Below are 26,132 nucleotides of genomic sequence, written 5' to 3'. Positions count from 1 at the left end.
GCACTCGGGTATAACGAGTAAACAGTTACAGCCACAACTCGCCACCCTTTGTTCTGATGTGTTCCATTTCGTGCGTACTGCGCATGACAGTCGCGCGCATTGTAATGAGCCCGCCGATTGGCTGTATGGGAACAGTTTCATTGTTCGCGCTTTGTAATTGACAGAACAAAGGGTGTTCGATAAAAGCTATGCATCGCTAAATTGTTAATGAACATTTTGTTTGCACGACACCGTCCAGCAAAACGTGAAGCGTGTACTGGGTCCATAGCAACGAAAGGCTGAACAACCAGTTTATGTATAAAATACTTTGATGCGAACAGTCTTACGCGTATTCACGCCGTCCATCAAAAATGTCGTCAACTTTTAGCGCTCCTGGTCGGCCAAATTATGTGAAGTTGTCAGCTGTGAAAGAGGGGATGTACCACCCCAAAATACCAACATTTCGTCGCATGGACATGGACACTGCAGCACATAAATTACCAGAAGAACATTGTCGAACTACGACTACATGTGGACCCGGTAAGAACGCCTCCATATCTACCACCGCATATAGTTAAACGTGTTGTTTCTATGGAAATATATTATAACAAACGCCCGTTTGTTTTTGTTTGTTTTTTTCATTTTTGCAGGAGATTTCAAGAATGCGAACATCACATTGTTTCGATCCCCTGCCAGATCACTGTCATGTACGGTAAGTTATCAATGATGTCTTAGCGATGTCATTTTACGTACTGTTAATTCGGCTCCTCGGTAACCCGGGACATGCCAAGTATTTACACAGTAGTGCTGTATATATCAGCTCGGTCAATGACGTAATAGTACGTGTTAATATCTGTCAGCAGTTGCTTTAAATACATTCACGTCAAATTTGATCAATTGATCAATTGTCTTCCTATCTCGGTGTAGACAATTACACAGACAGAACATTACGACTGGGCCAGTGTCGACACTCTATTGTAGTGGCAAACAAGATGACAAGAGTCGACTCATAACATTTATTACTTCGATCAATGCTTTGTCTGGTTTAATTGAAATTCTAATGAGAGCCATTATACGGAATAACGTCATAGCCTGTATTTACTGACAAGCTTATTGGTAAATATGCAATCAATACGGTCACACCGATCACCTTGGTCGATGTCAGTAACCTTTTAAACGTTTTTATCATGCGAGGTCCAGGCCAAGTTGTAATCAACTACCCATTTGAGTAGTGTCAGGGTTCTTTTGGGCGTGAAAAGCAAACCGTAGCTATGACAACATATTGTCATAAAAGAATATTGTTTTACGCAGACTACGTGCAATAACTTACAATGTGACTAATACAAGACAGGTTGTTTTACACCTGCGCCCACATTATACTAAGCATAGGTGACGTCACAGCACGCCGGTTACTGAGATACGTACCGTGTTCTCATTCGAAAAAAAGTACGCCTGTTAATAATTAAAAATATTCTATGCGTAAATATGTCGCCACCCGTAAGCCTGTTTACATTAACATAACATTTTCACATATATTTTTCCTTTACGCCACCACACATGCTACACCGGCGTAAAGATGACAGACAACACGATTACAAACAGTGTCGGGATTGGTGTTGCCTCTTGGAAAATACAAGTTACTGAACTAAATAAAGTGCCCTCTCTCCCATGCATCTACATGCGTTTATAGAGACGTTATAATTATATTGTAATAGAGAGGTTCAGCAGTTGCTATTTACGCCAAGTGTTCTTTCATAACCTTTCAACATTTTTCAAAATAGTAACATAGCTGCAATCGACACACTTATGTTGCTCAAAGCGAATGCACATAGTGATTTACCAACCGTCTGAAAATGAAAAAAATAACATTCAGAGACTCAATTTAGCTTGTTATACTGGTAAACCGCTCTGACTCTTTACCGTGACGTCACAAAATAACTAATACTAATAGTGTTTGACGTGTGACAATCGCATTATCATCATAATGTGTTTTTTTTAGTTTTTTTTATATTTCTCACGAAATTTAGAGGATTACAGAAACTGGACGCTCGTTGAGGGAGATATATCCACCTTCAAATTTTCAACTAAGGTGAGTTACCTGTTAAGGTGGGTCAGAGTTAAATGACAGGGCGTATCAGAGTTACGTGTCAGGGTGTGTCAGACTTACGTGTCAGGGTGTATCAGAGTTACGTGTCAGGGAGTATCAGAGTTACGTGTCAGAGTGTATCAGAGTTACGTGTCAGAGTGTATCAGATTTACGTGTCAGTGTATCAGACTTACATGTCAGGGTGTATCAGAGTTACATGTCTGGGCGTATCAGAGTTACATTTCAGGATGTATCAGTGTTACATGTCTGGGTGTATCAGAGTCACGTGTCAGGGTGTATCAGAGTTACATGTCCGGGTGTATCAGAGTTACATGTCAAGGTGTATTTGAGTTACATGTCAGGATGTATCAGAGTTACATGTCAGGGTGTATCAGAGTTACGTGTCAGGGTGTATCAGAATTACATGTCAGGGTGTATCAGACTTACATGTCAAGGTGTATTTGACTTACGTGTCAAGGTGTATCAGAGTTACAGGTCAAGGTGTATCAGAGTTACGTGTCAGGGTGTATCAGAGTTACATGTCAAGGTGTATCAGAGTTACATGTCAGGGTGTATCAGAGTTACTTGTCAAGGTGTATCAGAGTTACGTGTCAGGGTGTATCAGAGTTACATGTCAAGGTGTATTGTCGCATACGACTTGTTTACCACTTCCGTGTCACTGAGAATGTTCTAGAACCGTACTTTGTCTGGGTGGAATATTCTAGATTTTGTTTAGAAACTGGTTGAATAGGTAATAGAACACTGTAGGAGGCAATAGAAGGTAATGGAACATTCTAGAAATTGGTAGTAAGTTCCAGACTCATTATATATGCTGATGTAATGGTCTATTTATAGACAGTGTGGGTATATATAGGGGAGTTGTTCAGCACTGAGGTCAGATCGGAGATCTCGTTGAATTGTATTGGAGTTTAAGTATCTAGTTATTGGAGTAATGGAGTTTTACCGCGTTGTTGTACTTGATGTTTGCAGAGTATAATAATACCAGTACCAGTTGAAACCTCATCTGTTGGCTCCGTGTTCGTATTTTATCATCGCCGCCAGGGAAGTCTTTTTGTTACTGTTGCCATTTTGGTATTTGAACCATCACACCTGTACTATACCAATTACGGTAATATTACGTTGCGTGTGACACGTATCAGAGTTACATGTCAGGGTGTATCAGAGTTACATGTCAAGGTGTATCAGAGTTACATGTCAGGGTGTATCAGAGTTACTTGTCAAGGTGTATCAGAGTTACGTGTCAGGGTGTATCAGAGTTACATGTCAAGGTGTATTGTCGCATACGACTTGTTTACCACTCCCGTGTCACTGAGAATGTTCTAGAACCGTACTTTGTCTGGGTGGAATATTCTAGATTTTGTTTAGAAACTGGTTGAATAGGTAATAGAACACTGTATGAGGCAATAGAAGGTAATGGAACATTCTAGAAATTGGTAGTAAGTTCCAGACTTATTATATATGCTGATGTAATGGTCTATTTATAGACAGTGTGGGTATATATAGGGGAGTTGTTCAGCACTGAGGTCAGATCGGAGATCTCGTTGAATTGTATTGGAGTTTAAGTATCTAGTTATTGGAGTAATGGAGTTTTACCGCGTTGTTGTACTTGATGTTTGCAGAGTATAATAATACCAGTACCAGTTGAAACCTCATCTGTTGGCTCCGTGTTCGTATTTTATCATCGCCCCCAGGGAAGTCTTTTTGTTACTGTTGCCATTTTGGTATTTGAACCATCACACCTGTACTATACCAATTACGGTAATATTACGTTGCGTGTGACACGTATCAGAGTTACATGTCAGGGTGTATCAGAGTTACATGTCAAGGTGTATCAGAGTTACATGTCAGGGTGTATCAGAGTTACATGTCAGGGCGTATCAGAGTTACATTTCAGGATGTATCAGAGTTACATGTCAGGGTGTATCAGAGTTACATGTCAAGGTGTATTTGAGTTACATGTCAAGATGTATCAGAGTTACATGTCAAGGTGTATCAGAGTTACATGTCAGGATGTATCAGAGTTACATGTCAGGGTGTATCAGAGTTACATGTCAAGGTGTATTTGACTTACATGTCAGGATGTATCAGAGTTACATGTCAAGGTGTATCAGAGTTACATGTCAGGATGTATCAGAGTTACATGTCAGGTGTAACAGAGTTACATGGCAAGGTGTATTTGACTTACATGTCAGGATGTATCAGAGTTACATGTCAGGGTGTATCAGAGTTACGTGTCAAGGTATATTTGACTTACAGGTCAGGATGTATCAGAGTTACATGTCAAGGTGTATCAGAGTTACATGGCAAGGTGTATTTGACTTACATGTCAGGATGTATCAGAGTTACATGTCAAGGTGTATCAGAGTTACATGTCAAGGTGTATCAGAGTTACATGTCAAGTGTATTTGACTTACATGTCAGGATGTATCAGAGTTACATGTCAGGGTGTATCAGACTTACATGTCAAGGTGTATTTGACTTACATGTCAGGATGTATAAGAGTTACATGTCAAGGTGTATCAGAGTTACATGTCAAGGTGTATTTGACTTACATGTCAGGATGTATCAGAGTTACATGTCAAGGTGTATCAGAGTTACATGTCAAGGTGTATCAGAGTTACGTGTCAGGGTGTAACAGACTTACATGTCAAGGTGTATTTGAGTTACATGTCAGGATGTATCAGAGTTACATGTCAGGGTGTATCAGAGTTACGTGTCAGGGTGTATCAGAGTTACATGTCAAGGTGTATCAGAGTTACATGTCAAGGTGTATCAGAGTTACAGGTCAAGGTGTATCAGAGTTACGTGTCAGAGTGTATCAGAGTTACATGTCAAGGTGTATCAGAGTTACTGTCAGGGTGTATCAGAGTTACTTGTCAAGGTGTATTGTCGCATAGGACTTGTTTACCACTTCCGTGTCACTGAGAATGTTCTAGAACCGTACTTTGTCTGGGTGGAATATTCTAGATTGTGTTTAGAAACTGGTTGAATAGGTAATAGAACACTGTACGAGGCAATAGAAGGTAATGGAACATTCTAGAAATTGGTAGTAAGTACCAGACTCATTATGTATGCTGATGTAATGGTCTATTTATAGACAGTGTGGGTATATATAGGGGAGTTGTTCAGCACTGAGGTCAGATCGGAGATCTCGTTGAATTGTATTGGAGTTTAAGTATCTAGTTATTGTAGTAATGGTGTTTTACCGCGTTCTTGTACTTGATTTTTGCAGAGTATAATAATACCAGTACCAGTTGAAACCTCATCTGTTGGCTCCATGTTCGTATTTTATCATCGCCCCCATGGAAGTCTTTTTGTTACTGTTGCCATTTTGGTATTTGAACCATCACACGTGTGCTATACCAATTACGGTAATATTACGTTGCGTGTGACATGTATCAGAGTTACATGTCAGGGTGTATCAGAGTTACATGTCAAGGTGTATCAGAGTTACATGTCAGGGTGTATCAGAGTTACGTGTCAGGGTGTATCAGAGTTACGTGTCAGGGTATATCAGAGTTACGTGTTAGGGTGTATCAGAGTTACGTGTCAGGGTGTATCAGAGTTACATGTCAAGGTGTATCAGAGTTACATGTCAGGGTGTATCAGAGTTACGTGCCAGGGTGTATCAGAGTTACGTGTCAGGGTGTATCAGAGTTACGTGTCAGGGTGTATCAGAGTTACGTGTCAGGGTGTATCAGAGTTACGTGTCAGGGTGTATCAGAGTTACGTGCCAGGGTGTATCAGAGTTACGTGTTAGGGTGTATCAGAGTTACATGTCAAGGTGTATCAGAGTTACATGCCAGGATGTATCAGAGTTACATGTCAGGGTGTATCAGAGTTACATGTCAAGGTGTATCAGAGTTACGTGTCAGGGTGTATCAGAGTTACATGTCAAGGTGTATTTGAGTTACGTGTCAGGGTGTCAGAGTTACATGTCAGGGTGTATCAGAGTTACATGTCAGGGTGTATCAGAGTTACGTATCAGGGTGTATCAGAGTTACGTGTCAGTGTGTATCAGAGTTACATGTCAGGGTGTATCAGAGTTACATGTCAGAGCGTATCAGAGTTACATGTCAGGGTGTGTCAGAGTTACGTGTCAGGGTGTATCAGAGTTACGTGTCAGTGTATCATAATTACATGTCAGGGAGTATCAGAGTTACGTGTCAGTGTATCAGCATTACATGTCAGGGTGTATCAGAGTTACGTGTCAGGGTGTATCAAAGTTACGTGTCAGTGTATCAGAGTTACATGTCAGGGTGTATCAGAGTTACATGTCAGGGTGTATCAGAGTTATGTGTCAGGGTGTGTCAGAGTTACGTGTCAGGGTGTATCAGAGTTACGTGTCAGGGTGTATCAGAGTTACATGTCAGGATGTAGCAGAGTTACATGTCAGGGTGTATCAGAGTTACGTGTCAGGGTGTATCAGAGTTACGTGTCAGTGTATCAGAGTTACGTGTCACGGTGTATCAGAGCTACGTGTCAGTGTATCAGAGTTACATGTCAGGGTGTATCAGAGTTACATGTCAGAGTGAATCAGAGTTACATGGCAAGGTGTATCAGAGTTACGTGTCAGTGTGTATCAGAAATACGTGTCAGTGTGTATCAGAGTTACATGTCAGGGTGTATCAGAGTTACGTGTCAGTGTATCAGAGTTACATGTCAGGGTGTATCAGAGTTACATGACAGGGCGTATCAGAGTTACATGTCAGGATGTATCAGAGTTACATGTCAGAGTGTATCATAGTTGCGTGTCAGGGTGTATCAGAGTTACGTGTCAGGGTGTGTCAGAGTTACGTGCCAGGGTGTATCAGAGTTACCTGTCAGGGTGTGTCAGAGTTACGTGTCAGGGTGTATCAGAGTTACGTGTCAGTGTATCAGAGTTACATGTCAGGGTGTATCAGAGTTACATGTCAGGGTGTATCAGAGTTACGTGTCAGTGTATCAGAGTTACATGTCAGGGTGTATCAGAGTTACATGTCAGGGTGTATCAGAGTTACATGTCAGGGTGTATCAGAGTTACGTGTCAGGGTGTATCAGAGTTACATGTCAGGGTGTATCAGAGTTACATGTCAGGGTGTATCAGAGATACGTGTCACGGTGTAACAGAGTTACATGTCAGGGTGTATCAGAGTTACGTGTCAGAGTGTATCAGAGTTACGTGTCAGTGTATCAGAATTACATGTCAGGGAGTATCAGAGTTACGTGTCAGTGTATCAGAGTTACGTGTCACGGTGTATTAGAGTTACATGTCAGGGTGTATCAGAGTTACGTGTCAGACTGTATCAGAGTTACGTGTCAGTGTATCAGAATTATATGTCAGGGTGTATCACAGTTACGTGTCAGGGTGTATCAGAGTTACGTGTCAGTGTATCAGAGTTACGTGTCACGGTGTATCAGAGCTACGTGTCAGTGTATCAGAATTACATGTCAGGGCGTATCAGAGTTACGTGTCAGTGTATCAGAATTACATGTCAGGGTGTATCAGAGTTACATGTCAGGGTGTATCAGCGTTACATGTCAGGGCCTATCAGAGCTACGTGTCAGTGTATCAGAGTTACATGTCAGGGTGTATCAGAGTTACGTGTCAGGGTGTATCAGAGTTACGTGTCAGGGTGTATCAGAGTTACATGTCAAGGTGTATTTGACTTACATGTCAGGATGTATCAGAGTTACATGTCAAGGTGTATCAGAGTTACATGTCAGGATGTATCAGAGTTACATGTCAGGTGTAACAGAGTTACATGGCAAGGTGTATTTGACTTACATGTCAGGATGTATCAGAGTTACATGTCAGGGTGTATCAGAGTTACGTGTCAAGGTATATTTGACTTACAGGTCAGGATGTATCAGAGTTACATGTCAAGGTGTATCAGAGTTACATGTCAAGTGTATTTGACTTACATGTCAGGATGTATCAGAGTTACATGTCAGGGTGTATCAGACTTACATGTCAAGGTGTATTTGACTTACATGTCAGGATGTATAAGAGTTACATGTCAAGGTGTATCAGAGTTACATGTCAAGGTGTATTTGACTTACATGTCAGGATGTATCAGAGTTACATGTCAAGGTGTATCAGAGTTACATGTCAAGGTGTATCAGAGTTACGTGTCAGGGTGTAACAGACTTACATGTCAAGGTGTATTTGAGTTACATGTCAGGATGTATCAGAGTTACATGTCAGGGTGTATCAGAGTTACGTGTCAGGGTGTATCAGAGTTACATGTCAAGGTGTATCAGAGTTACATGTCAAGGTGTATCAGAGTTACAGGTCAAGGTGTATCAGAGTTACGTGTCAGAGTGTATCAGAGTTACATGTCAAGGTGTATCAGAGTTACTGTCAGGGTGTATCAGAGTTACTTGTCAAGGTGTATTGTCGCATAGGACTTGTTTACCACTTCCGTGTCACTGAGAATGTTCTAGAACCGTACTTTGTCTGGGTGGAATATTCTAGATTGTGTTTAGAAACTGGTTGAATAGGTAATAGAACACTGTACGAGGCAATAGAAGGTAATGGAACATTCTAGAAATTGGTAGTAAGTACCAGACTCATTATGTATGCTGATGTAATGGTCTATTTATAGACAGTGTGGGTATATATAGGGGAGTTGTTCAGCACTGAGGTCAGATCGGAGATCTCGTTGAATTGTATTGGAGTTTAAGTATCTAGTTATTGGAGTAATGGTGTTTTACCGCGTTCTTGTACTTGATTTTTGCAGAGTATAATAATACCAGTACCAGTTGAAACCTCATCTGTTGGCTCCATGTTCGTATTTTATCATCGCCCCCATGGATGTCTTTTTGTTACTGTTGCCATTTTGGTATTTGAACCATCACACGTGTGCTATACCAATTACGGTAATATTACGTTGCGTGTGACATGTATCAGAGTTACATGTCAGGGTGTATCAGAGTTACATGTCAAGGTGTATCAGAGTTACATGTCAGGGTGTATCAGAGTTACGTGTCAGGGTGTATCAGAGTTACGTGTCAGGGTATATCAGAGTTACGTGTTAGGGTGTATCAGAGTTACGTGTCAGGGTGTATCAGAGTTACATGTCAAGGTGTATCAGAGTTACATGTCAGGGTGTATCAGAGTTACGTGCCAGGGTGTATCAGAGTTACGTGTCAGGGTGTATCAGAGTTACGTGTCAGGGTGTATCAGAGTTACGTGTCAGGGTGTATCAGAGTTACGTGTCAGGGTGTATCAGAGTTACGTGCCAGGGTGTATCAGAGTTACGTGTTAGGGTGTATCAGAGTTACATGTCAAGGTGTATCAGAGTTACATGCCAGGATGTATCAGAGTTACATGTCAGGGTGTATCAGAGTTACATGTCAAGGTGTATCAGAGTTACGTGTCAGGGTGTATCAGAGTTACATGTCAAGGTGTATTTGAGTTACGTGTCAGGGTGTCAGAGTTACATGTCAGGGTGTATCAGAGTTACATGTCAGGGTGTATCAGAGTTACGTATCAGGGTGTATCAGAGTTACGTGTCAGTGTGTATCAGAGTTACATGTCAGGGTGTATCAGAGTTACATGTCAGAGCGTATCAGAGTTACATGTCAGGGTGTATCAGAGTTACGTGTCAGGGTGTATCAGAGTTACGTGTCAGTGTATCATAATTACATGTCAGGGAGTATCAGAGTTACGTGTCAGTGTATCAGCATTACATGTCAGGGTGTATCAGAGTTACGTGTCAGGGTGTATCAAAGTTACGTGTCAGTGTATCAGAGTTACATGTCAGGGTGTATCAGAGTTACATGTCAGGGTGTATCAGAGTTATGTGTCAGGGTGTGTCAGAGTTACGTGTCAGGGTGTATCAGAGTTACGTGTCAGGGTGTATCAGAGTTACATGTCAGGATGTAGCAGAGTTACATGTCAGGGTGTATCAGAGTTACGTGTCAGGGTGTATCAGAGTTACGTGTCAGTGTATCAGAGTTACGTGTCACGGTGTATCAGAGCTACGTGTCAGTGTATCAGAGTTACATGTCAGGGTGTATCAGAGTTACATGTCAGAGTGAATCAGAGTTACATGGCAAGGTGTATCAGAGTTACGTGTCAGTGTGTATCAGAAATACGTGTCAGTGTGTATCAGAGTTACATGTCAGGGTGTATCAGAGTTACGTGTCAGTGTATCAGAGTTACATGTCAGGGTGTATCAGAGTTACATGACAGGGCGTATCAGAGTTACATGTCAGGATGTATCAGAGTTACATGTCAGAGTGTATCATAGTTGCGTGTCAGGGTGTATCAGAGTTACGTGTCAGGGTGTGTCAGAGTTACGTGCCAGGGTGTATCAGAGTTACCTGTCAGGGTGTGTCAGAGTTACGTGTCAGGGTGTATCAGAGTTACGTGTCAGTGTATCAGAGTTACATGTCAGGGTGTATCAGAGTTACATGTCAGGGTGTATCAGAGTTACGTGTCAGTGTATCAGAGTTACATGTCAGGGTGTATCAGAGTTACATGTCAGGGTGTATCAGAGTTACATGTCAGGGTGTATCAGAGTTACGTGTCAGGGTGTATCAGAGTTACATGTCAGGGTGTATCAGAGTTACATGTCAGGGTGTATCAGAGATACGTGTCACGGTGTAACAGAGTTACATGTCAGGGTGTATCAGAGTTACGTGTCAGAGTGTATCAGAGTTACGTGTCAGTGTATCAGAATTACATGTCAGGGAGTATCAGAGTTACGTGTCAGTGTATCAGAGTTACGTGTCACGGTGTATTAGAGTTACATGTCAGGGTGTATCAGAGTTACGTGTCAGACTGTATCAGAGTTACGTGTCAGTGTATCAGAATTATATGTCAGGGTGTATCACAGTTACGTGTCAGGGTGTATCAGAGTTACGTGTCAGTGTATCAGAGTTACGTGTCACGGTGTATCAGAGCTACGTGTCAGTGTATCAGAGTTACATGTCAGGGTGTATCAGAGTTACATGTCAGGGTGAATCAGAGTTACATGGCAAGGTGTATCAGAGTTACGTGTCAGTGTGTATCAGAGTTACGTGTCAGTGTATCAGAATTACATGTCAGGGCGTATCAGAGTTACGTGTCAGTGTATCAGAATTACATGTCAGGGTGTATCAGAGTTACATGTCAGGGTGTATCAGCGTTACATGTCAGGGCCTATCAGAGCTACGTGTCAGTGTATCAGAGTTACATGTCAGGGTGTATCAGAGTTACGTGTCAGGGTGTATCAGAGTTACGTGTCAGGGTGTATCAGAGTTACATGTCAAGGTGTATCAGAGTTACGTGTCAGGGTGTATCAGAGTTACATGTCAATGTGTATTTGAGTTACGTGTCAGGTGTCAGAGATACGTGTCAGGGTGTATCAGAGTTACGTGTCAGTGTATCAGAGTTACATGTCAGGGTGTATCAGAGTTACATGTCAGGGTGTATCAGAGTTACGTATCACGGTGTATCAGAGTTACGTGTCAGTGTGTATCAGAGTTACATGTCAGGGTGTATCAGAGTTACATGTCAGAGCGTATCAGAGTTACATGTCAGTGTGTATCAGAGTTACGTGTCAGGGTGTATCAGAGTTACGTGTCAGTGTATCATATTTACATGTCAGGGAGTGTCAGAGTTACGTGTCAGTGTATCAGCATTACATGTCAGGGTGTATCAGAGTTACGTGTCAGGGTGTATCAAAGTTACGTGTCAGTGTATCAGAGTTACATGTCAGGGTGTATCAGAGTTACATGTCAGGGTGTATCAGAGTTACGTGTCAGGGTGTGTCAGAGTTACGTGTCAGGGTGTATCAGAGTTACGTGTCAGGGTGTATCAGAGTTACATGTCAGGATGTAGCAGAGTTACTTGTCAGGGTGTATCACAGTTACGTGTCAGGGTGTATCAGAGTTACGTGTCAGTGTATCAGAGTTACGTGTCACGGTGTATCAGAGCTACGTGTCAGTGTATCAGAGTTACATGTCAGGGTGTATCAGAGTTATATGTCAGGGTGAATCAGAGTTACATGGCAAGGTGTATCAGAGTTACGTGTCAGTGTGTATCAGAGTTACGTGTCAGTGTGTATCATAGTTACATGTCAGGGTGTATCAGAGTTACGTGTCAGAGCGTATCAGAGTTACATGTCAGGGTGTATCAGAGTTACGTGTTAGGGTGTATCAGAGTTACGTGTCAGTGTATCATAATTACATGTCAGGGAGTATCAGAGTTACGTGTCAGTGTATCAGAGTTACATGTCAGGGTGTATCAGAGTTACATGTCAGGGTGAATCAGAGTTACATGGCAAGGTGTATCAGAGTTACGTGTCAGTGTGTATCAGAGTTACGTGTCAGTGTATCAGAATTACATGTCAGGGCGTATCAGAGTTACGTGTCAGTGTATCAGAATTACATGTCAGGGTGTATCAGAGTTACATGTCAGGGTGTATCAGCGTTACATGTCAGGGCCTATCAGAGCTACGTGTCAGTGTATCAGAGTTACATGTCAGGGTGTATCAGAGTTACGTGTCAGGGTGTATCAGAGTTACGTGTCAGGGTGTATCAGAGTTACATGTCAAGGTGTATCAGAGTTACGTGTCAGGGTGTATCAGAGTTACATGTCAATGTGTATTTGAGTTACGTGTCAGGTGTCAGAGATACGTGTCAGGGTGTATCAGAGTTACGTGTCAGTGTATCAGAGTTACATGTCAGGGTGTATCAGAGTTACATGTCAGGGTGTATCAGAGTTACGTATCACGGTGTATCAGAGTTACGTGTCAGTGTGTATCAGAGTTACATGTCAGGGTGTATCAGAGTTACATGTCAGAGCGTATCAGAGTTACATGTCAGTGTGTATCAGAGTTACGTGTCAGGGTGTATCAGAGTTACGTGTCAGTGTATCATATTTACATGTCAGGGAGTGTCAGAGTTACGTGTCAGTGTATCAGCATTACATGTCAGGGTGTATCAGAGTTACGTGTCAGGGTGTATCAAAGTTACGTGTCAGTGTATCAGAGTTACATGTCAGGGTGTATCAGAGTTACATGTCAGGGTGTATCAGAGTTACGTGTCAGGGTGTGTCAGAGTTACGTGTCAGGGTGTATCAGAGTTACGTGTCAGGGTGTATCAGAGTTACATGTCAGGATGTAGCAGAGTTACTTGTCAGGGTGTATCACAGTTACGTGTCAGGGTGTATCAGAGTTACGTGTCAGTGTATCAGAGTTACGTGTCACGGTGTATCAGAGCTACGTGTCAGTGTATCAGAGTTACATGTCAGGGTGTATCAGAGTTACATGTCAGGGTGAATCAGAGTTACATGGCAAGGTGTATCAGAGTTACGTGTCAGTGTGTATCAGAGTTACGTGTCAGTGTGTATCAGAGTTACATGTCAGGGTGTATCAGAGTTACGTGTCAGAGCGTATCAGAGTTACATGTCAGGGTGTATCAGAGTTACGTGTTAGGGTGTATCAGAGTTACGTGTCAGTGTATCAGAATTACATGTCAGGGAGTATCAGAGTTACGTGTCAGTGTATCAGAGTTACGTGTCACGGTGTATTAGAGTTACATGTCAGGGTGTATCAGAGTTACGTGTCAGACTGTATCAGAGTTACGTGTCAGTGTATCAGAATTATATGTCAGGGTGTATCACAGTTACGTGTCAGGGTGTATCAGAGTTACGTGTCAGTGTATCAGAGTTACGTGTCACGGTGTATCAGAGCTACGTGTCAGTGTATCAGAGTTACATGTCAGGGTGTATCAGAGTTACATGTCAGGGTGAATCAGAGTTACATGGCAAGGTGTATCAGAGTTACGTGTCAGTGTGTATCAGAGTTACGTGTCAGTGTATCAGAATTACATGTCAGGGCGTATCAGAGTTACGTGTCAGTGTATCAGAATTACATGTCAGGGTGTATCAGAGTTACATGTCAGGGTGTATCAGCGTTACATGTCAGGGCCTATCAGAGCTACGTGTCAGTGTATCAGAGTTACATGTCAGGGTGTATCAGAGTTACGTGTCAGGGTGTATCAGAGTTACGTGTCAGGGTGTATCAGAGTTACATGTCAAGGTGTATCAGAGTTACGTGTCAGGGTGTATCAGAGTTACATGTCAATGTGTATTTGAGTTACGTGTCAGGTGTCAGAGATACGTGTCAGGGTGTATCAGAGTTACGTGTCAGTGTATCAGAGTTACATGTCAGGGTGTATCAGAGTTACATGTCAGGGTGTATCAGAGTTACGTATCACGGTGTATCAGAGTTACGTGTCAGTGTGTATCAGAGTTACATGTCAGGGTGTATCAGAGTTACATGTCAGAGCGTATCAGAGTTACATGTCAGTGTGTATCAGAGTTACGTGTCAGGGTGTATCAGAGTTACGTGTCAGTGTATCATATTTACATGTCAGGGAGTGTCAGAGTTACGTGTCAGTGTATCAGCATTACATGTCAGGGTGTATCAGAGTTACGTGTCAGGGTGTATCAAAGTTACGTGTCAGTGTATCAGAGTTACATGTCAGGGTGTATCAGAGTTACATGTCAGGGTGTATCAGAGTTACGTGTCAGGGTGTGTCAGAGTTACGTGTCAGGGTGTATCAGAGTTACGTGTCAGGGTGTATCAGAGTTACATGTCAGGATGTAGCAGAGTTACTTGTCAGGGTGTATCACAGTTACGTGTCAGGGTGTATCAGAGTTACGTGTCAGTGTATCAGAGTTACGTGTCACGGTGTATCAGAGCTACGTGTCAGTGTATCAGAGTTACATGTCAGGGTGTATCAGAGTTACATGTCAGGGTGAATCAGAGTTACATGGCAAGGTGTATCAGAGTTACGTGTCAGTGTGTATCAGAGTTACGTGTCAGTGTGTATCATAGTTACATGTCAGGGTGTATCAGAGTTACGTGTCAGAGCGTATCAGAGTTACATGTCAGGGTGTATCAGAGTTACGTGTTAGGGTGTATCAGAGTTACGTGTCAGTGTATCATAATTACATGTCAGGGAGTATCAGAGTTACGTGTCAGTGTATCAGAGTTACATGTCAGGGTGTATCAGAGTTACATGTCAGGGTGAATCAGAGTTACATGGCAAGGTGTATCAGAGTTACGTGTCAGTGTGTATCAGAGTTACGTGTCAGTGTATCAGAATTACATGTCAGGGCGTATCAGAGTTACGTGTCAGTGTATCAGAATTACATGTCAGGGTGTATCAGAGTTACATGTCAGGGTGTATCAGCGTTACATGTCAGGGCCTATCAGAGCTACGTGTCAGTGTATCAGAGTTACATGTCAGGGTGTATCAGAGTTACGTGTCAGGGTGTATCAGAGTTACGTGTCAGGGTGTATCAGAGTTACATGTCAAGGTGTATCAGAGTTACGTGTCAGGGTGTATCAGAGTTACATGTCAATGTGTATTTGAGTTACGTGTCAGGTGTCAGAGATACGTGTCAGGGTGTATCAGAGTTACGTGTCAGTGTATCAGAGTTACATGTCAGGGTGTATCAGAGTTACATGTCAGGGTGTATCAGAGTTACGTATCACGGTGTATCAGAGTTACGTGTCAGTGTGTATCAGAGTTACATGTCAGGGTGTATCAGAGTTACATGTCAGAGCGTATCAGAGTTACATGTCAGTGTGTATCAGAGTTACGTGTCAGGGTGTATCAGAGTTACGTGTCAGTGTATCATATTTACATGTCAGGGAGTGTCAGAGTTACGTGTCAGTGTATCAGCATTACATGTCAGGGTGTATCAGAGTTACGTGTCAGGGTGTATCAAAGTTACGTGTCAGTGTATCAGAGTTACATGTCAGGGTGTATCAGAGTTACATGTCAGGGTGTATCAGAGTTACGTGTCAGGGTGTGTCAGAGTTACGTGTCAGGGTGTATCAGAGTTACGTGTCAGGGTGTATCAGAGTTACATGTCAGGATGTAGCAGAGTTACTTGTCAGGGTGTATCACAGTTACGTGTCAGGGTGTATCAGAGTTACGTGTCAGTGTATCAGAGTTACGTGTCACGGTGTATCAGAGCTACGTGTCAGTGTATCAGAGTTACATGTCAGGGTGTATCAGAGTTACATGTCAGGGTGAATCAGAGTTACATGGCAAGGTGTATCAGAGTTACGTGTCAGTGTGTATCAGAGTTACGTGTCAGTGTGTATCAGAGTTACATGTCAGGGTGTATCAGAGTTACGTGTCAGAGCGTATCAGAGTTACATGTCAGGGTGTATCAGAGTTACGTGTTAGGGTGTATCAGAGTTACGTGTCAGTGTATCATAATTACATGTCAGGGAGTATCAGAGTTACGTGTCAGTGTATCAGAGTTACATGTCAGGGTGTATCAGAGTTACATGTCAGGGTGTATCAGAGTTATGTGTCAGGGTGTGTCAGAGTTACGTGTTAGGGTGTATCAGAGTTACGTGTCAGGGTGTATCAGAGTTACATGTCAGGATGTAGCAGAGTTACATGTCAGGGTGTATCACAGTTACGTGTCAGGGTGTATCAGAGTCACGTGTCAGGGTGTGTCAGAGTTACGTGTCAGGGTGTATCAGAGTTACGTGTCAGGGTGTGTCAGAGTTACGTGTCAGGGTGTATCAGAGTTACGTGTCAGTGTATCAGAGTTACGTGTCACGGTGTATCAGAGCTACGTGTCAGTGTATCAGAGTTACATGTCAGGGTGTATCAGAGTTACATGTCAGGGTGAATCAGAGTTACATGGCAAGGTGTATCAGAGTTACGTGTCAGTGTGTATCAGAGTTACGTGTCAGTGTGTATCAGAGTTACATGTCAGGGTGTATCAAAGTTACGTGTCAGAGTATCAGAGTTACATGTCAGGGTGTATCAGAGTTACATGTCAGGGCGTATCAGAGTTACATGTCAGGGTGTATCATAGTTGCGTGTCAGGGTGTATCAGAGTTACGTGTCAGGGTGTGTCAGAGTTACGTGCCAGGGTGTATCAGAGTTACCTGTCAGGGTGTGTCAGAGTTACGTGTCAGGGTGTATCAGAGTTACGTGTCAGTGTATCAGAGTTAAATGTCAGGGTGTATCAGAGTTACATGTCAGGGTGTATCAGAGTTACATGTCAGGGTGTATCAGAGTTACGTGTCAGGGTGTATCAGAGTTACATGTCAGGGTGTATCAGAGTTACATGTCAGGGTGTATCAGAGTTACGTGTCACGGTGTATCAGAGTTACATGTCAGGGTGTATCAGAGTTACGTGTCAGAGTGTATCAAAGTTACGTGTCAGTGTATCAGAATTACATGTCAGGGAGTATCAGAGTTACGTGTCAGTGTATCAGAGTTACGTGTCACGGTGTATCAGAGTTACATGTCAGGGTGTATCAGAGTTACGTGTCAGAGTGTATCAGAGTTACGTGTCAGTGTATCAGAATTACATGTCAGGGTGTATCAGAGTTACGTGTCAGGGTGTATCAGAGTTACATGTCAGGGTGTATCAGAGTTACGTGTCACAGTGTATCAGAGTTACATGTCAGGGTGTATCAGAGTTACGTGTCAGAGTGTATCAAAGTTACGTGTCAGAGTATCAGAGTTACATGTCAGGGTGTATCAGAGTTACATGTCAGGGCGTATCAGAGTTACATGTCAGGGTGTATCATAGTTGCGTGTCAGGGTGTATCAGAGTTACGTGTCAGGGTGTGTCAGAGTTACGTGCCAGGGTGTATCAGAGTTACCTGTCAGGGTGTGTCAGAGTTACGTGTCAGGGTGTATCAGAGTTACGTGTCAGTGTATCAGAGTTAAATGTCAGGGTGTATCAGAGTTACATGTCAGGGTGTATCAGAGTTACATGTCAGGGTGTATCAGAGTTACGTGTCAGGGTGTATCAGAGTTACATGTCAGGGTGTATCAGAGTTACATGTCAGGGTGTATCAGAGTTACGTGTCACGGTGTATCAGAGTTACATGTCAGGGTGTATCAGAGTTACGTGTCAGAGTGTATCAAAGTTACGTGTCAGTGTATCAGAATTACATGTCAGGGAGTATCAGAGTTACGTGTCAGTGTATCAGAGTTACGTGTCACGGTGTATCAGAGTTACATGTCAGGGTGTATCAGAGTTACGTGTCAGAGTGTATCAGAGTTACGTGTCAGTGTATCAGAATTACATGTCAGGGTGTATCAGAGTTACGTGTCAGGGTGTATCAGAGTTACATGTCAGGGTGTATCAGAGTTACGTGTCACAGTGTATCAGAGTTACATGTCAGGGTGTATCAGAGTTACGTGTCAGAGTGTATCAGAGTTACGTGTCAGTGTATCAGAATTACATGTCAGGGAGTATCAGAGTTACGTGTCAGTGTATCAGAATTACATGTCAGGGTGTATCAGAGTTACATGTCAGGGTTTATCAGAGTTACATGTCAGGGTGTATCAGAGTTGCATGTCAGGGTGTATCAGAGTTACATGTCAGGGTGTATCAGAGATACGTGTCACGGTGTAACAGAGTTACATGTCAGGGTGTATCAGAGTTACGTGTCAGAGTGTATCAGAGTTACGTGTCAGTGTATCAGAATTACATGTCAGGGAGTATCAGAGTTACGTGTCAGTGTATCAGAGTTACGTGTCACGGTGTATTAGAGTTACATGTCAGGGTGTATCAGAGTTACGTGTCAGACTGTATCAGAGTTACGTGTCAGTGTATCAGAATTATATGTCAGGGTGTATCACAGTTACGTGTCAGGGTGTATCAGAGTTACGTGTCAGTGTATCAGAGTTACGTGTCACGGTGTATCAGAGCTACGTGTCAGTGTATCAGAGTTACATGTCAGGGTGTATCAGAGTTACATGTCAGGGTGAATCAGAGTTACATGGCAAGGTGTATCAGAGTTACGTGTCAGTGTGTATCAGAGTTACGTGTCAGTGTATCAGAATTACATGTCAGGGCGTATCAGAGTTACGTGTCAGTGTATCAGAATTACATGTCAGGGTGTATCAGAGTTACATGTCAGGGTGTATCAGCGTTACATGTCAGGGCCTATCAGAGCTACGTGTCAGTGTATCAGAGTTACATGTCAGGGTGTATCAGAGTTACGTGTCAGGGTGTATCAGAGTTACGTGTCAGGGTGTATCAGAGTTACATGTCAAGGTGTATCAGAGTTACGTGTCAGGGTGTATCAGAGTTACATGTCAATGTGTATTTGAGTTACGTGTCAGGTGTCAGAGATACGTGTCAGGGTGTATCAGAGTTACGTGTCAGTGTATCAGAGTTACATGTCAGGGTGTATCAGAGTTACATGTCAGGGTGTATCAGAGTTACGTATCACGGTGTATCAGAGTTACGTGTCAGTGTGTATCAGAGTTACATGTCAGGGTGTATCAGAGTTACATGTCAGAGCGTATCAGAGTTACATGTCAGTGTGTATCAGAGTTACGTGTCAGGGTGTATCAGAGTTACGTGTCAGTGTATCATATTTACATGTCAGGGAGTGTCAGAGTTACGTGTCAGTGTATCAGCATTACATGTCAGGGTGTATCAGAGTTACGTGTCAGGGTGTATCAAAGTTACGTGTCAGTGTATCAGAGTTACATGTCAGGGTGTATCAGAGTTACATGTCAGGGTGTATCAGAGTTACGTGTCAGGGTGTGTCAGAGTTACGTGTCAGGGTGTATCAGAGTTACGTGTCAGGGTGTATCAGAGTTACATGTCAGGATGTAGCAGAGTTACTTGTCAGGGTGTATCACAGTTACGTGTCAGGGTGTATCAGAGTTACGTGTCAGTGTATCAGAGTTACGTGTCACGGTGTATCAGAGCTACGTGTCAGTGTATCAGAGTTACATGTCAGGGTGTATCAGAGTTACATGTCAGGGTGAATCAGAGTTACATGGCAAGGTGTATCAGAGTTACGTGTCAGTGTGTATCAGAGTTACGTGTCAGTGTGTATCATAGTTACATGTCAGGGTGTATCAGAGTTACGTGTCAGAGCGTATCAGAGTTACATGTCAGGGTGTATCAGAGTTACGTGTTAGGGTGTATCAGAGTTACGTGTCAGTGTATCATAATTACATGTCAGGGAGTATCAGAGTTACGTGTCAGTGTATCAGAGTTACATGTCAGGGTGTATCAGAGTTACATGTCAGGGTGAATCAGAGTTACATGGCAAGGTGTATCAGAGTTACGTGTCAGTGTGTATCAGAGTTACGTGTCAGTGTATCAGAATTACATGTCAGGGCGTATCAGAGTTACGTGTCAGTGTATCAGAATTACATGTCAGGGTGTATCAGAGTTACATGTCAGGGTGTATCAGCGTTACATGTCAGGGCCTATCAGAGCTACGTGTCAGTGTATCAGAGTTACATGTCAGGGTGTATCAGAGTTACGTGTCAGGGTGTATCAGAGTTACGTGTCAGGGTGTATCAGAGTTACATGTCAAGGTGTATCAGAGTTACGTGTCAGGGTGTATCAGAGTTACATGTCAATGTGTATTTGAGTTACGTGTCAGGTGTCAGAGATACGTGTCAGGGTGTATCAGAGTTACGTGTCAGTGTATCAGAGTTACATGTCAGGGTGTATCAGAGTTACATGTCAGGGTGTATCAGAGTTACGTGTCAGTGTATCAGAGTTACGTGTCAGTGTGTATCAGAGTTACATGTCAGGGTGTATCAGAGTTACATGTCAGAGCGTATCAGAGTTACATGTCAGTGTGTATCAGAGTTACGTGTCAGGGTGTATCAGAGTTACGTGTCAGTGTATCATATTTACATGTCAGGGAGTGTCAGAGTTACGTGTCAGTGTATCAGCATTACATGTCAGGGTGTATCAGAGTTACGTGTCAGGGTGTATCAAAGTTACGTGTCAGTGTATCAGAGTTACATGTCAGGGTGTATCAGAGTTACATGTCAGGGTGTATCAGAGTTACGTGTCAGGGTGTGTCAGAGTTACGTGTCAGGGTGTATCAGAGTTACGTGTCAGGGTGTATCAGAGTTACATGTCAGGATGTAGCAGAGTTACTTGTCAGGGTGTATCACAGTTACGTGTCAGGGTGTATCAGAGTTACGTGTCAGTGTATCAGAGTTACGTGTCACGGTGTATCAGAGCTACGTGTCAGTGTAGCAGAGTTACTTGTCAGGGTGTATCACAGTTACGTGTCAGGGTGTATCAGAGTTACGTGTCAGTGTATCAGAGTTACGTGTCACGGTGTATCAGAGCTACGTGTCAGTGTATCAGAGTTACATGTCAGGGTGTATCAGAGTTACATGTCAGGGTGAATCAGAGTTACATGGCAAGGTGTATCAGAGTTACGTGTCAGTGTGTATCAGAGTTACGTGTCAGTGTATCATAATTACATGTCAGGGAGTATCAGAGTTACGTGTCAGTGTATCAGAGTTACATGTCAGGGTGTATCAGAGTTACATGTCAGGGTGTATCAGAGTTATGTATCAGGGTGTGTCAGAGTTACGTGTTAGGGTGTATCAGAGTTACGTGTCAGGGTGTATCAGAGTTACATGTCAGGATGTAGCAGAGTTACATGTCAGGGTGTATCACAGTTACGTGTCAGGGTGTATCAGAGTCACGTGTCAGGGTGTGTCAGAGTTACGTGTCAGGGTGTATCAGAGTTACGTGTCAGGGTGTGTCAGAGTTACGTGTCAGGGTGTATCAGAGTTACGTGTCAGTGTATCAGAGTTACGTGTCACGGTGTATCAGAGCTACGTGTCAGTGTATCAGAGTTACATGTCAGGGTGTATCAGAGTTACATGTCAGGGTGAATCAGAGTTACATGGCAAGGTGTATCAGAGTTACGTGTCAGTGTGTATCAGAGTTACGTGTCAGTGTGTATCAGAGTTACATGTCAGGGTGTATCAAAGTTACGTGTCAGAGTATCAGAGTTACATGTCAGGGTGTATCAGAGTTACATGTCAGGGCGTATCAGAGTTACATGTCAGGGTGTATCATAGTTGCGTGTCAGGGTGTATCAGAGTTACGTGTCAGGGTGTGTCAGAGTTACGTGCCAGGGTGTATCAGAGTTACCTGTCAGGGTGTGTCAGAGTTACGTGTCAGGGTGTATCAGAGTTACGTGTCAGTGTATCAGAGTTAAATGTCAGGGTGTATCAGAGTTACATGTCAGGGTGTATCAGAGTTACATGTCAGGGTGTATCAGAGTTACGTGTCAGGGTGTATCAGAGTTACATGTCAGGGTGTATCAGAGTTACATGTCAGGGTGTATCAGAGTTACGTGTCACGGTGTATCAGAGTTACATGTCAGGGTGTATCAGAGTTACGTGTCAGAGTGTATCAAAGTTACGTGTCAGTGTATCAGAATTACATGTCAGGGAGTATCAGAGTTACGTGTCAGTGTATCAGAGTTACGTGTCACGGTGTATCAGAGTTACATGTCAGGGTGTATCAGAGTTACGTGTCAGAGTGTATCAGAGTTACGTGTCAGTGTATCAGAATTACATGTCAGGGTGTATCAGAGTTACGTGTCAGGGTGTATCAGAGTTACATGTCAGGGTGTATCAGAGTTACGTGTCACAGTGTATCTGAGTTACATGTCAGGGTGTATCAGAGTTACGTGTCAGAGTGTATCAGAGTTACGTGTCAGTGTATCAGAATTACATGTCAGGGAGTATCAGAGTTACGTGTCAGTGTATCAGAATTACATGTCAGGGTGTATCAGAGTTACATGTCAGGGTTTATCAGAGTTACATGTCAGGGTGTATCAGAGTTGCATGTCAGGGCGTATCAGAGTTACGTGTCAGTGTATCAGAATTACATGTCAGGGTGTATCAGAGTTACATGTCAGGGTGTATCAGAGTTAAATGTCAGGGTGTATCGGAGTTACATGTCGGTGTATCAGAGTTACGTGTCAGGGTGTGTCAGAGTTATGTGTCAGGGTGTATCAGAGTTACGTGTCAGGGTGTATCATAGTTACATGTCAGGGTGTATCAGAGTTGCATGTCAGGGCGTATCAGAGTTACATGTCAGGGTGTATCAAAGTTACGTGTCAGTGTATCAGAGTTAAATGTCAGGGTGTATCAGAGTTACATGTCGGTGTATCAGAGTTACGTGTCAGGGTGTGTCAGAGTTACGTGTCAGGGTGTATCATAGTTACATGTCAGGGTGTATCAGAGTTACATGTCAGGGGATTATCAGAGTTACATGTCAGGGTGTATCAGTGTTACGTGTATCAGAGTTAGTGTGTGCTCACCGTCTGTTTGATGAGGACTATTCATTTGAATACCTGTTTGTGTTTCGTTGTCTGGAGAGACGCATACATCTTATTACTACCCGGTATGTTTTCAAATTAACATGTAGTGAGTCAGCTTCAATAGCTTTAAACCACGCCTCTCATGTCATACTCATAACCATCACGGTATTATTTTCCGACCCCAGGCAGATTATACCAGACATCATAACACAACAAGTCAACAGACATCAGGGTACTTGTAACCAGTTTTCACTAAACTTCATTATTGTTGTTTTGTTGTGCATGAATACATTGAGATGCTGACTTGTTCGAGCTACGGTCATCGAGTTACGAAAACATCGAGTTACAATGACCATGCCCATATTTCATAAACCACGCCCACTTTTACAATTTTGGCGTGGTTTCTGAAATATTGGCGTAGTCATATTTGTAACTCGATGTTTATAACTCAAACAATTAAGTTCTGTTTATGAACATTTTTGTTATTGTATTTTCAGCACCAGCAGACCAGTACATTGTTCCCGCTTCTCGTCAAGCATGCCTGCAAGCGAACTATCCTCCACCGGTAAAGGAGGTATGTAATTTGTGTGTTGCCCACACCGCTCCCACATCGCAATGTCGACGAGGAGGTTATGTCAGATAGTAGTATACCATCAATGTGTTTAGCTGTATCCGTGTTTACGGGGATGCCGGGTCCGTTGCTAACCATGGGCATGTAATTGCAGATTGCACATAACCCTGAAAAGGGGGTTATGAATAGGTCTTGTATATGACCCCTGAAGGTCACACACACATTCTGGTACGTTTTGGAGGTTTTGTTGCTCTATGACAGTAGTACTAAAACGAGAGCTGATTGGTCATCTAGTTCTGAATTACACGCATTGCCTTGTCAGTGCCAGAACATGCCAGGAAGAAAAAATACTATGGCGAGTGATAATAAAAATGTTACCTTGTTGTAAATAGGTCACGTGATTACCCATAAATACCATAATTTGTCAATTTATCACGGTATAATTTGTAAAGTTGATAGACACACTTGAGTGGCCAATATGGCATTAAACGGTGCAGTGCCCTCAATGAAATGTAGCAGCAAAGATTTTTCTTTTACAGAATTACGATTTGTTGGCTACGCTGTACGGTATTTAAGGCCTAATGTATCAGCATCATGGAAGGTACGTGGAAACACAAACAGTGACGTCATCTACAATACATAGTTACAATTTCCCAACTATTTAGTATTTACTCTAGATGATATTAATACTTCATTCATTTAGATGATGATTTCAAACAAATTATGTTGCATATATTTTGAGAGGAGTTTTTATTTGGTCGAAACACTAGGTGGCGCTATTGTCCTTGACTTCTTCTGCCGTGCTGATAGTGCAATGAAAATAGTTTGTAGCACCTTTATAATTTCTATTGTACTATTAAATCTTATATATTATTATACATCTGTGACCGTAACGCCATAAGTTACAGCGTGTCGTAATTTAGTGGCATTGCACTGGGTATTTTCATTCTATCATATTAGGAAACGCGAATTCCAAATATGGAATTATTACGCGAGTAAGCGTCCTCTAATAATAATAAAAAAAAAACATGGTTTGACTGGACCCCACACAAAGAAGTTCACTAAATCTGTTTTAAACGTTTTGGATTTTGGCATTCCCAAGATGCATTCTTGGGAGGAAAAGGTGTATAATTATAAGGTTATTAGGAGAATACTGTAAATTATGCACTCAACGTGGGCGTCAACCCTCCTCTGAAAACCTTTGTGTCAGCAAAATTTGCCCCTCAAAATGCAGGAAATAATGTTTCAGAGGGTCTAGATTTCCAAATGTGTCGCCGCCTCTGGGCAATACGCGGTCGCATCGACCTCCGCTGCGCGCCGGCCGATGCCCCCGCAGTCTTCGTGCATACTTTGCAGTATCCTCGTAATAACCTCATATTACACCTGGATTGCCATATCGTACATCATTGTCCAAATGCAAATATTATGTGAATAATATTGTTTATTTTTTAATATGGGACAAGTTTCAGCTGGTCAATTTCCTATCTCTTTCAGTACACACTGAACCAGGAACCGAATATTGACCAGTATGGGCAGCGACCAATACCGGCGAATATTTAGTAAGTATGATTATCGAACTGCTTTCTTGAAAGTTATGTTGTTTTGCTCTCTTGGACATGAGATATTGCTGTTAGTCGTGAGTGTAAGACATTTTTGCAAGGATTCAATAATTACTGTCAGTCAGTGTAAACATCCATGATGCATGTTTTCATTGACCCTATAAAGTTCAGGATTAATTTAGGTCGTGGCGCCACGCATACGCAAGATTCGTCAGTAACCATCACTACGCTGTCTACATCTGTTACAACCTCCACGGTATGAAAATAAAGGATATTCTGGCGTTTTATATTATCACTGACTTACTCTATCTGTGGTACTACCGTCCTACTCTCAATCGTCTTTCCTGGGTTACATGTGGTTTGAGACGAAAAATCCCTTTCCCAACAATTTAGTGAAATATTAATGAATAACTCTAATAATAATTCCCTGAACTATAGAGGGCTCTCGCCAGCTATAGTTTCAATTAAAGTTGTGCCCCCTAATCGATATAAATATCAATGATATATCAATGAATACATCAACTAATTCATGTCTATTTTTTCCGGAGCACAGTAGCCGATACAGGGATACATTCCCCCAGTACAGTCGTAACCTAGCAACCGAAGCATGGCGCACATAGTCTTGAACTCGCCGCGCCTGTACCAATTGGAACAACGCCAACGCAAAGAATTCCGTCCATTTTGTGTTTTAATAAATGCTTTTTTTATTTCTTGTTATTTTATTCTCAGTATTAAAAGATTTAGGAATGACTTTCGAATTGATTTAACGAGTAGCCCGGTGCTACTTTTTGTGTTAATGCAATAAACTGGATTGTGTTACCATA

The 26,132-nt window shown here is 42.5% G+C and overlaps 1 protein-coding gene across 1 annotated transcript; it reads left to right on the top strand.

Moving 5' to 3' along the window:
• The first annotated feature begins 225 nt into the window (after nt 1–225).
• On the top strand, nt 226–26,132 carry TEPP (testis, prostate and placenta expressed). Its single transcript, NM_001166473.1, has 7 exons — nt 226–519; nt 630–691; nt 2,007–2,068; nt 23,676–23,752; nt 24,289–24,350; nt 25,244–25,308; nt 25,862–26,132. Exons 1-7 carry the CDS (start codon nt 351–353, stop codon nt 25,926–25,928), a joined length of 564 nt encoding a protein of 187 aa, NP_001159945.1. The 5' UTR covers nt 226–350; the 3' UTR covers nt 25,929–26,132.

The sequence above is a fragment of the Saccoglossus kowalevskii genome, chromosome 6, assembly GCF_978046115.1.
Source record: "Saccoglossus kowalevskii chromosome 6, keSacKowa6.1, whole genome shotgun sequence".
Taxonomy (NCBI): domain Eukaryota; kingdom Metazoa; phylum Hemichordata; class Enteropneusta; family Harrimaniidae; genus Saccoglossus; species Saccoglossus kowalevskii.
This window is presented reverse-complemented; position numbering and strand designations above follow the sequence as displayed.